The sequence below is a fragment of the Poecilia reticulata genome, linkage group LG8 (assembly GCF_000633615.1).
Source record: "Poecilia reticulata strain Guanapo linkage group LG8, Guppy_female_1.0+MT, whole genome shotgun sequence".
Taxonomy (NCBI): Eukaryota; Metazoa; Chordata; class Actinopteri; order Cyprinodontiformes; family Poeciliidae; genus Poecilia; species Poecilia reticulata.
Genome location: NC_024338.1, coordinates 27,344,236 through 27,355,898, shown reverse-complemented (window position 1 = coordinate 27,355,898; position 11,663 = coordinate 27,344,236). Strand labels below are relative to the sequence as shown.

The window sequence follows — 11,663 nt, the reverse complement described above, 5'->3', positions numbered from 1 at the left end:
AACTGGGTTCATACTGGGTTCACACTGGGTTCAACTGGGTTCAATGGATTCTCACTGGGTTCACACTGGGTTCACACTGGGTTCAAACGGGTTCAGCGTCTTGTCTCCATGTTGTCCTGCTGAATGTCTGGGTGGAGACCGGAGGACGCTCAGCCTCACGTCGTCTCTTTGTCTCCAGGTCTACTGTAAGACATGTCAGCGCTGCATCTGCGCCATCTGCGTCCTGCAGGATCATCGCACTCACAAAACCGTCTCCGTCCAGACTGAGAGACTCGGCAAACAGGTAGAGAGGACAGGACCCGCATCCTGCTCGGGTCCGGGACCCGCATCCTGCTCGGGTCCGGGACCCGCATCCTGCTCGGGTCCGGGACCCGCATCCTGCTCGGGTCCGGGACCCGCATCCTGCTCAGGTCCGGTTAGCTCTGCAGGTTCTTCATCACGTCAGTGTTTGTGTCCAGAAACTGGTGGCGAGGACGGAGCAGGAGATCCTGAACTGCATCAAGGAGAAGGAGATCCGACTGAGCGACCTGAAGAGGAAGCTGGAGTCCGTGCAGGTCCGGTTCGTCTAACGGTTCTGGTCCAATCCGCCCTTCTTCATGGTTCCCATCAAGCAGCTGGACTCTCCCATAGTGCAGCAGATAATTTAACATTTTCTCCATGGTTATTAGGGAATCTTTGCACTAAAATGGCCAGTTAGATGAAAGTGTTTGGTGTCAATCAGAGACCATAGAAATAAGACATATTTCTTGTGCGTTTCCTTTTTCTGGTGGACATTTTTCAAAATGGTTGTAATGGAGAATTTGTTTGCACTAAGACCTTCAGTAGTTGCATCCAGCGGTGGGCACACATCACCAAAACGTTTGTTTCACTAATTTAATAAATGAGAATCTTAGCTCTGCTACCGCTAAACATAAAAATGAGCAGAAGCTAATGCTACTCTGCTAAACACAAACAATTGGTTTAAGCTAATCCTAAAATGCTAACCAGATAAAATGGTGGAAGCTAACGTTAGCCATTACGGCGAGCGTCTGTTTCACGTTTTCATCTCCTTCCTGTTGGTTTAAGACTCATTAAAAGTTCAGTTTGTGATTTTTCTACATATTATTTTAAAGTGAATACGATGACCAAAGTTGAAAACATCTGATGCAACAAAGTTCATCCAAATCATGAACATGGCAAACATTTTACGACAATAATTTGTTTAAAAGTCTCAGAAATAGCAGCCATCTTGGAAAATGGCCGTCATCCGGAAATTCAAGTGGCTAATGGGAGCATGCTAATGTTTATGCTTTGATCTGCGTTGAGAGATTTACGGTAAAGTGCTGCACTACTTTGACGCTCAGCATCAGCAGTTCTTCAGACTTTCTGACGGTCTTTGCTGGTTCCTCTGGACCGGGTCAGAACTTCCTGGTGAAGTTCTGTGTGCTTTGGTCTCAGAACTACGCAGACAAAGAGCGAGGCGACGTCGAGCACCTTCTGGATGAAGTGTCCGCCTCGCTGGACCGGATCCGGACTCAAGTGGTGGGTGGGATCCAAAACCAGCTGGAGGCTGTGACGTCGAAGGGGGAGGCGATGGTGCACCGCCTGGAGGCGGAGCTTAGCCAGCTGACCGACAGGAGGGCCACGCTGGAGGTCCAGGCCATCAGTCAGGATCACATCAGCTTCCTACAGGTAACAGCTGACCGGCTGCTGTTGGAGGCATCACACTTCTTCACCGTCTTCTTCTTCCCCTCGTCTCAGAGCTTTGAGGAGGCCACGGCTCCGCTGGATGAAAAGAAACATGATGACGCTGATGAAGAGGCCGAGTTGTCCCTTCACTTCCACCTGGACGACGTGAAGAGCAGTCTGTCCGACCTCAAGATCAAGGTAGACGAAATCTGGATGGGAGAGATCCACCCAAGGGCCTCCAGAGGCTCCAGAGACTCCAAAGACTGTAAGTCAAACATTCATGAAGGGCGGGCCTCCAGGTCAGAGGTCAGAGTCTGAACGGCCTCTGTTCCAGTTCCACCAGGTGACCTGATGGCAGCCGAGAGCATGATGAGTCTGAGAGGGAGCAAGTCGACTCTGAGGATGAGTCAGTGGTCTCTGAAAGGTGAGACCAGAGACCAGGGTCCCGGCTCAGGGTCAGGGCTCAGGGTCAGGGGTCACGGCTCAGGGTCCCGGGTCCCGGCTCAGGATCAAGGCTCAGGGTCCCGGGTCAGGCTCAGGGTCACGGCTCAGGGTCCCAGGTCCCGGCTCAGGGTCCCGACTCAGGGCTTGGGGTCAGGGCTCAGGGTCACGGCTCAGGGTCAGGGGTCAAGCCTGTCCTTCCTTCAGTGGTTATAGAAATAAAGTCCTTGTGTTACTGGAGATGTTTCAGTTTTGTTCTGTTTTCCCCCTCAGACACAAAGAAGAGTAAACATGTTACAGGTACGTAGATTCAACAGTTTGTTCGTCTCGACATGCAGACAGTCATCCCACTGAGATTGTTGGATTATTACTGCAATACACAGATTACAGCTAGTGATCCTTGATTTGAACTTTAGAGAATTGAGAAGTGGACTGTCGGTTCATCAGTCTGGGCTACAGGGTCTCCTCATGCAGACCTCAGGGGTTTAAATCCTGGCTCTGGTTGGGATTCAAGCCCAGGACTTTATTGCTGCAAGCCAAAGGATGAAGACGACATCTCCACCACCAGGAAATATCAGTTGGACCTAAAGCTCCTCAAGCTTTTCCATTTTAAGAGAAATTGATCAGATCAGCGGTTGCTATAGCAACGATGCTCAAAATGTCCTCTGCAGGTTCTCAGTCCATGAGTTGTTTTGATCACCAAATCGTCTGCAGAATAAAGGAAGGTATTTCTGCTCCTGAGTTTTTCTTCTCAACGTTCTTCTTTGTTCTGTTTTAGGACTGAAGAAAGCCCGGGCCTACATGGGTGAGCTGTACCTCAGATCATTGACCTCTGAAGGGCATAGATGTTCTCCGAGACAGAACTGCTTCTTTCTGCTCTGATGTCCAGCCGAGACCTGAATGTATTTCACAAATCTGTGCTTCTTCAGAGGACGTGACGCTGAACCCGGTGACGGCGTACCCGTTCCTGATCCTGTCAGAAGACAGGAAGCAGCTGAAGAGAGGAGAGAAGCTGCAGTTTTTCAGAAACAGCCATCACCGATTCGACGTCTGGTCTTGTGTCATCGCCAAGGAAGGGTTTAGCTCTGGGCGTCACTACTGGGAGGTCAGTCAGGATCTTGTTTTGTTTGGCGTCAGAGTGGCGCTTACAATCGTTTGCAGGTCAGTTGTTGCTGAAGAAGGTGTTGAGTGGCTTCTTGTCTTCCTTAAATGCCTCGTTTCCATTGACTGGTGTTGAAGTCAGCGATGTTCGGTAGGCTATTTTGTCTGTTTCCATTGTAATGGCGGCCTGCCGTTCCTGGGCTCCCTTCAGTTGTAGGTCCAAAGGACAATGGTACAGTTAGTCACACAGCACAGTCCACTGATGGGGGGATGGGAAAAACGACACAGCAGTGCATCATGGTACCGATAGCATCATGTTAGGTGTTTGGGTCCTCTGCGTCAGCAGGTCCTCGCTGATGGTGGAAACGCTCTCCTGCACGTAGTGGACCGTAAAATAGCGTCCGGACCGCATCGACCCGAACCACGCAGTGAAAACGAGGCAAACAATCAGGATGTTGTACAGGAAGATCCGAGTTTAAAGCTTGTCTTATGTTTTGATTTTTTTCGTGGTTTGAGATGTTTGGAGATAAATATCTGGTCTAGATGAGGATCAGGCTCCTTGTTTGGTTGGAGATAAGATGATGATCTCACTTCTTCTCAAACACTGAACATACCAGAGAGTAAGAATCTTGTGGAAGTAGGTCGGAGGGCCTGGACCTCTGGAGATTAGGGTGAAGAACACATTGTTCAGACTGTTGATCACAACAATGGGGCTGAGACCCTCTACCAGGACCTTGGTGTGGGTAGCGCTGGAGGGTAAGGACTCGAAGGTTGGAGCAGATTGGGACTTTCTGGATCCAGGATGTGGTCTTATTGGTAGGCCAGCTCTAGCCATGGATGATGGATCAGAGTCTTCTGGAGTTGCTATATGCTGAGATGTTGCCAGTTGAAGGTGATTCTTGTCTAGGGTCAAGATCTGATGGAGTTCTCCTGCAGAGGGAAGGTCAGGATCTCAATGTTTATAAATCTTACTTTGTAGGAGATTCTGGTCAGATGTTCAGTCTGGATTAACGGTGGTGAAGGTGAGGATGACGCTCCTCAGTTTGGTCCGTCTCTTCTTAGAGGTCAGGATTTCATCAAAGAAACGCAAACACTTGAGTCTGTTCTAGTTCTGCATTGATCTGGTTGAGGATGAGAGCCTTGCTGAGGGTCAGGATCTTGTTCTGGGTCAGGATCTTACCTGGTTGGAGGTCAAAGGGTTGGGCTCTTACATAACGTGAGATCTTGGTGATGTTACACTGTGTAGCCAGTCCAGCTCTCGTTGAGGACCAGTGGCATCTTCTGATGGATCCGTTTGTAAGTCTGGGTTTTGCGGAGGAGTCCTCGGTTTGCTGATGTTGTGGAGATCTGGTTGAGGACCCGAGTCTCTTTCGGGGCTTTTTCTTTTTTGGAATCAAGGTCATGTGATGGGCAGGAATCTCTGGATCTGATGATCTCTGGTGGGAGGCCAAGTGTCGAGGTTTCTTCACAGGGTTGGTCAACAGAACCACATCTTGCTTTAATAGACCCTGCTGTTCGTCTCGCAGGTTTCTGTTGGGGAGAACAAGGACTGGAAACTGGGTGTGATAACTGAGTCGGCCCAGAGGAAAGGCCTGTTTGACATGAGTCCCACAAAGGGATACTACGCCATCTGGTGGTGCGGCGGCCAGCTGAGGGCGCTGACTACACCGCCTCTGACCAAGGTCTGTGATGGCGCCGTTTCTGAAGTCAAATAGTCAAAACTTTGTTAGAAAGCCAAATGTTCAGCTTCTACTCTAAATGCTGTCTGGAAATTACATATTTACCATGAAGGAAAATAATCAGTAAATATTTAGCTGGACTCTGATTTATAAATGAGTAAACATGGTGAAGGTGTGACTTTGAACACTCATTCTCCTCTGATGACAGGCAGCAAACCCAAATATTGCTGTTATTTTTGACTGGAACTTTACAAACGACGCCCTTTAAATACCTGAATCCAACTGAGAATGAATGTCTGAAAGCTGAGGACAGAAACTCTCTGTCTCCGCCCTGCAGGTGAAAGGTCACCACCCGAAGCTGCGACAGGTGGGCATCTTCCTGGACGTGGAGGAGGGTCAGGTCTCCTTCTACAACGTCAAGTCAGGAACGGAGATTTACAGCTTCCCCACAAACACAGAGTTCACCGAGAGGATGTTTCCTCTGCTCGGCACCGGAGACAAGGAGGTTCCTCTGATCCTGGCCACCGCCCAGCATCACCCCGCCTGAGGGGAACCGGGCCTGGACCTGGCCTGGACCGGAATCAGGCTCAGACTTTAGGGAGGAGGGAAGGAAGAGGTGGAGTTTTACCAAGATGAACCGGACCGGATCCTCAGATAGAGGAGCCTTTTCCTCCTTTAAGACGATCATGCAATAATATGTTAGATTTAGTGATTTATAAGTTAAAGCAGTGTTTCCCCCCCCCCCCTGGTCCTCAGGCCCCCTGCTCTGCATGTTCTAGATGAGCCTCTGCTCCAGAACCGCTGATCCTGCATGACCACCAGGTGCCTGTTAATCACCCAGAGATTCAGTCCAGGTGTGGCAGAAGGGAAACACCTGCAGGACGGGAGGCCAGAGGACCAGGGAGGAGAAACGGCTAAAATGAATGAATTTATGTACATAGTCACCATGTTGAGGCAGTTTGTAGTTTATGAAGCCAATCTGTGAAGATCTTAAGATACTAGTGGAAATACTTGGATGGTATTATGGTGGAAATGTGGAGATTTTTCCTACTTTAATAATAAAATATGGGAGGAAAAAACCTGTGGCAACGTAAGACGTGTCTTTATAACAGAATAACCAGTTATTTTCTAGTTTTTAAATGAATTGATTTGCATAAGGAAGCAGTTCTTACACTAGCTCTGAGTTGGAAAATGCTGGAAGGATTTCCCTGTGGCTCAGAATAAACTTTAAAAGATTTTAGTTTATAAATCAAAGACCAACCTTCAGATCGCTCAGGTTCTGGTTCTGCTCTACATCAGAACCAGAACCAAACATGGAGAAGCAGCATTCAGTTTCTATGCACCGCAGATCTGGAACAAACTTCCAGAAAACCTCCGAAACCCTGAGTTCCTTTAAATTTGCACTAAACTGTTTGTTGGTTTGGTTAATAACTGGATTATAGATCAATTCTAGTCTGAATTACATTTTTCATTGCTTCCCTTTATTCTGCCACTCTAAAGTTTTCATCATGTCAAACACTTGAAGCTGCACCGTTGATGAAACCTGCTTCAGATCATTGGTTTGAGAACAAACGCTGCCCCCTGCAGGCGGAGGCCAGCATTACACGGTCATCCAGTCAAACTGTCCTGTACCAAAGGCTGAAGAGCCACAAGGGGACAAAAACAGTTTCTGGACTCTGAAGAGATCATTTGGACATGACCACCATCCTGAAGAATGGGAGTGGCAGCACCATGCTGTGGGGCTGTTTCGCTCCAGGAGGATCTGGTGCAAAACAGATCCTCAGATAATCACCGATTACAAACCTGACCCAGTTCTACTGGTTCCCTCAGGAATGGATGAGAACTCGTGACCTGAGCTCTATGTAAACTTCTGATTTTAAGATAATAAATTAATCTGTCAGTTTTTAATCATTTAGGCTTTTAGCCAATGGAGATCATTTCAATAATTTTGACCTGAACCTCGAGCAGTTTGGTCTGATTTAACGACAGTGAGAAAAAAGGTGTATGTAAACTTCTGATCTCATGTTTTCACTTTGATATTTACAAAATAGTTGTTAAAGTGTGAATTCACACGCTTGTTTCAGCGTTGAGGTGACTCCTGGTTTCCGGTTGGGGTCGTCCGAAGCCAGAGGGCAACAGTTTTCTCGTCATTCAAGTTCATATTTTATTTAACATAAATCATATTGCAGTCAAAGTGAACAGCTGGGGTTTCAATATACACAATAGAATTGTAACATTTCAAGCCCCTCCCCCGAAACCCACCCCAAAATAAAAATCAAAAGCCCACCCACACCCCACTCATTTAAACAAGCATCCCCACTAAGCTATGCCCCGCCCACATCACACTAGGCCCCGCCCACCAACATTTCATGGGATTGAGCAGCAAACTCCAAACAGATGGACTCCATCTTATCCTATCAGGTGGCTCCTGCAGGAATAAGCCCCGCCCATGCCGATCGACCCGCCAATCAACAGCTACAAAGACTTTAAGGCATGTTCCCTCCATCAAGAGTTAGCCCCTCCCACCTGCTACTCGTCCTACCCCCCCGCCCCCCCTTAAAACTAGCTCCTCCCCTTTACTCAGACCCCTGTCCTCCCACAGCACCCAACAGGGGGCGTTGTGGCCACTTTAAGCTTAAAAAAACTAAAAATATTTAAGAAAAAAATGAAGGCGAATCTGCTCCCTCTGATTTAGAAGCTCCGCCCCTCTGTTACACTTCCTGTGAGAGCACAGTGAAGCCCCGCCTACTTTAAGAACGCAAAAAGCTCCACCCATCTGGAACACTTCCTGCAGGAATACTCGGAAAAGCTCCGCCCCTTCTTCAAACTTTGTGCAAAAATGTTAGGACAAAGCTCCGCCCATCTGCTGGACTTTAAGAATGCTCCGCCTGCTCGTTTAAGAACGAGAAACCTCACTCTCCAAGATCTACCCAGAGACCTGTGAGAAGCCCCGCCCCTCTGCTCGACTTCCTGTGGAACAAAGAAATAAGCCCCGCCCCGTTTAAGACAAAATCATCCAATCAGAAACTTCCTGGAGAAGAAATACCCACAGGTAGACAGCAAAACGCTCCGCCCATCTTTTATACTTCCTGCATGAAAAGCTCCGCCTCTTTCATAAACTTTGTGCAAAAATGTTAGGACAAAGCTCCGCCCCCTCTGTTGGACTCGGTAGGATCAAAGAGAGAAGCTCCACCCCCTTTCAAGAACGAGAAGCCATCCAATCAGAGACTTCCTGCAGGAAGGAAGTGTGAAGCCCCGCCCCCTTTGCTAGACCTCCTGCAGGATGCAGGAAGCTGTTTGGAGTTTGCTGCTTTCTCTGATCTGTAGCCAATGAATGAAGGCGGTGACAGGAAGGGGCGTGTCCTACAGACCACCTGTGTGATGTCAGGCGTCTTCGCCACGCACTCAAAATAAAAACAGGAAAACAATCTGGTGAGCATCATTATCATGGCGTTGTGACGTTGATCAGAGCAACATTCACAATCACCCCTCCCCCCCACATCTGTCCATCCTCAGCAGCCCACCTTCATCATCCTCCTCCTCCTCCTCAGCAGAGTCCGCTCAGATGTGTCGTCGTTGGTGCCCCCCCCACCGTGTGGCGTGTCATGGCTGAAGTGAAACAGAAATGGAGGAGGAGGAGGAAGAGGAGGGGACAGGTGAGGAAGAGGAGGAGAGGGAGGTGCAGCTTCTGCTTCTGTGGTAAAACTGGAAAGCGTGTTGCGTCGTGCTGCTTCCCGTCGCCATGGCGACCGAAGAGGAGCCGAGGAGGAAGGAGGGGTCAGGCAGACAGGGGGACGGGGGGAGTGGGAGGAGCTTGGAGGACGGCGGGACAGGGCGGGGCTACTTCAGACATCTCTCGAAGTAGGTGGCGCCAACGTAGCCGCCCCGCAGCGAGCGGTGGACGTTCTGCTCGAACAGCCGCCGGTTCGTCTGCAGCACCTCCGCTGCCTCCTTGTTCAGCGGGTCCTCCGGGTTCGGCTCCTGGGGGTCAGAGGTCACATGATCAGCTGGGGTACGGAACATTAGCTGAGCTGAACAGAACCAGAACTTAAATGTTTCTCGCCGGAAGCTCTGACTGGGTCCAAACCGTTCTGGTTCTGAACCAGTTTGCTCTGCAACAACATGATCCAAGCAGAGCATTCTGGGTGAAAGGACGCGTGCATCCACTGTAAAACAAGCTTTGTTGGCTTCACTTGAATTTAAAATAAAGAGATGAAGCCTGGCGGGGCGGGTCGGGTCTGGAGGCCCGCCAGGCTGAACGTCCAGGGAGGGAAACCGACTTTCCTCCAGACGAACTTATCTGTGATCATCAGCACAGAATCTGGCATCCAAAGGAAGACAGTTAGGCTGATGTTACAGTTTCTGATCAACAAGAATAAAAATATTTAAGGAATATCTACTTAATAAAAACTGTTTTCATACTTAAAACAGGAGGGAAAGCGGACTAAAGTCGTTTTTCCCCCTTCAGTCCGGTCGACCCGGTTCTACTGGACCCAGAACATCTGCTCCACCTCCAGCTGCTCCGAGTCAAACCAACCTGTTCCCCTCCTGGCCTGTGGGGGCGCTGCACCAAGAACCACTGAAGGAAACGACACAAAAACCTCTGAAGACGCTGAGAGCAACTTCCTTCTTCACCAGATGGAAACAAGATGGAGGATTTTAGCAGTTGGAGGATTTCTCTTTAGGCTAMAGACCAGGAGCCATTTCTGCTGCTAGCGCTAGGCTAACATGTTAGCTTTGGTTGTATTTACCCAGAATGCCCTGCGCTGTAGTTCACTTCCTGCTTCTGGAGCGGTCTCTGGTCCGCTTGGCGTTCATATATGGATTCAAACTGAACCAGAGTTCACTTCAACCAAACCCAGACCGAGGTTTGGAGGACCAGAGGTCAGAGGTCGACTAGCGTTCACGCCTCACCAACCCAACCGGACTTTGACTAGGCAGATGGATTGGAGTAGGGTAGAAGTGGACTGAGCAGGACCAATAAAATGCTTCCTTATTTATGTTTTTCTTTTAAAGAACTGAAATGTTTACTAGTCAGACTGAACTCACTAGAAATAGATACTGTAGACCGTAGATGATGGAGTTTATCGTCAGAACCGGCTTCCAGTCCTCTCTGTGGACGGAGAGCAGAGACAGCCGTTAGCAACGTCTTCGTTTGTCACAACAAAACGATTCAGGTCTTTACTGACGGATACGAGGACTGAGCAAACATCTGTCATTATCTAAATATGTCACAATACTTCGTTATTTAGGTTGGAAATAGGACCAATTAAATTAACGATGGCTGACAGACTGGACACAGCAGAACCTCCTGGTCCGGTCTGGTTCTAAAAACTGACCTTAAAATATTTAGGCAGACGTTTCCCTCCAGGTCGATGTTGGGGTGATAAACCATCGTCTCACACTTCACCTTCGGGGGGTCGTGGGGGTAACCCTGTCCTACCTGGAACACACAGACCGGGTCGGGACACCGGGTCGGGACACCGGGTCGGAACACCGGGTCTGAGACTGATCTTAAAGCTGAAATGTTTCACTTCATGTGTGATTATTATATGTAATATGCGAGTTCCAGTTTCACTTCAGAAACTCGATGTTCTAATGATCTGAACCGGATCCGGTGTGAGGAAGAATTTCTGCCAAAATTCAAACAAAAATTTTACCTTAAAGCTGAAGACAAACTTTCCTCCTTTGTAAAAACCCTGAAAGAGAAAAACATTTAATGTGCATGATGAAGAAAAACACGTCTTCATCACCAACCTCATGGCTCTGACCCGTTTTCACACCAGAACTTACAACTGGACCACAGCTGAGCTTCTACTGGAACAGATTCAAAACCAAAATACAAGTTTGGAATAAATGATCAGTGAATTTTAGGCCAGTTTGGAAACAGCAACACCGGCTCCCGTCTACTCCAGGTGAACATCAGGAAGATATTCTTTACTTTGCTGGACTCAGTAGGAACCCTGAACATTCAATGCAGGACGCTGAAACGTCCCGATGTGCCCTGAACGCAGCAGAGAGGCTGAGGCCAGACCACAACGGCCGCCTGATTGAATTTCACCAAAAAGCTCGTTAAAGTTCATGGGATGAGGAAAACATTTTTATCATCATCATCATCATCATCATGTCCCATTATTATGGGATGCTGGATGAAGAATTAGAGGGAAAATAAACATTTGATCCAGTTAGAAAAAAGGCTGAAACATAAAAATTAAGAAAAATATAAAGAACTGGAAAAACTACAGATGCAGCAAGAAAACGTGATTATTAACAAAATAATTTTACTATCAACTCGTGAGAAAGCAAAACGTTACGGTTTTAATGCCGTTATAGTTCCTGAACTCACCTCGTCTGGCGAGATGATGAGCCTAAAGTTGAGGAGGTCGTCGTCATCAGGGAAGCTGATTTCACACGTCTTTGGCAGGTTTAACTCATTGATGTCTGCAACACAACATCATCATCCTCAATCCATCAGTTCACAACAGAAAACATGGAGGTTGGGACAGATCAGGAGTTTGATCATCGCCGTGGTTACAGAATTAAAGGAGACACCAGCAGCTGGTCAGAACCCGGAGGAACCGGACCGGGCCGACATGTTGGTTCCGTCAGGATTCACCAAAACGCCCCTCTGACCTCCAACAGCTGGTTAAAACCTCTGATTAATCACAGGTTTTAACCCGGTTAGTTGGTTTAATCACAACTAACAGGTTTTGATTAAAGGTTAGTAGGTTAAAATAACTGATTAAACCATTTTGACAGGTTAAAACATCTTTT

The 11,663-nt window shown here is 48.1% G+C and overlaps 2 protein-coding genes across 2 annotated transcripts in view; one reads left to right on the top strand and one right to left on the bottom strand.

The window, feature by feature from the left end:
• Positions 1–5,983, top strand: part of btr30 (bloodthirsty-related gene family, member 30) — a 25,271-nt gene extending 19,288 nt beyond the window's left edge. The window contains exons 3-12 of the mRNA XM_008417151.2: positions 179–283; positions 459–554; positions 1,438–1,671; positions 1,741–1,933; positions 2,003–2,092; positions 2,383–2,409; positions 2,888–2,914; positions 3,039–3,214; positions 4,737–4,892; positions 5,227–5,983. Of these exons, the coding sequence (XP_008415373.1) occupies positions 179–283; positions 459–554; positions 1,438–1,671; positions 1,741–1,933; positions 2,003–2,092; positions 2,383–2,409; positions 2,888–2,914; positions 3,039–3,214; positions 4,737–4,892; positions 5,227–5,436 (1,314 nt within the window). The 3' untranslated portion in view covers positions 5,437–5,983. The remainder of the gene's footprint in view (positions 1–178; positions 284–458; positions 555–1,437; positions 1,672–1,740; positions 1,934–2,002; positions 2,093–2,382; positions 2,410–2,887; positions 2,915–3,038; positions 3,215–4,736; positions 4,893–5,226) is intronic.
• Positions 5,984–7,284: 1,301 nt separating this feature from the next.
• ube2m (ubiquitin conjugating enzyme E2 M) overlaps positions 7,285–11,663 on the bottom strand; it is a 5,644-nt gene continuing 1,265 nt past the window's right edge. The window contains exons 2-6 of the mRNA XM_008417152.2: positions 11,236–11,330; positions 10,550–10,588; positions 10,229–10,332; positions 9,939–10,002; positions 7,285–8,870 (exon numbers count right to left, since the gene is read on the bottom strand). Of these exons, the coding sequence (XP_008415374.1) occupies positions 8,730–8,870; positions 9,939–10,002; positions 10,229–10,332; positions 10,550–10,588; positions 11,236–11,330 (443 nt within the window). The 3' untranslated portion in view covers positions 7,285–8,729. The remainder of the gene's footprint in view (positions 8,871–9,938; positions 10,003–10,228; positions 10,333–10,549; positions 10,589–11,235; positions 11,331–11,663) is intronic.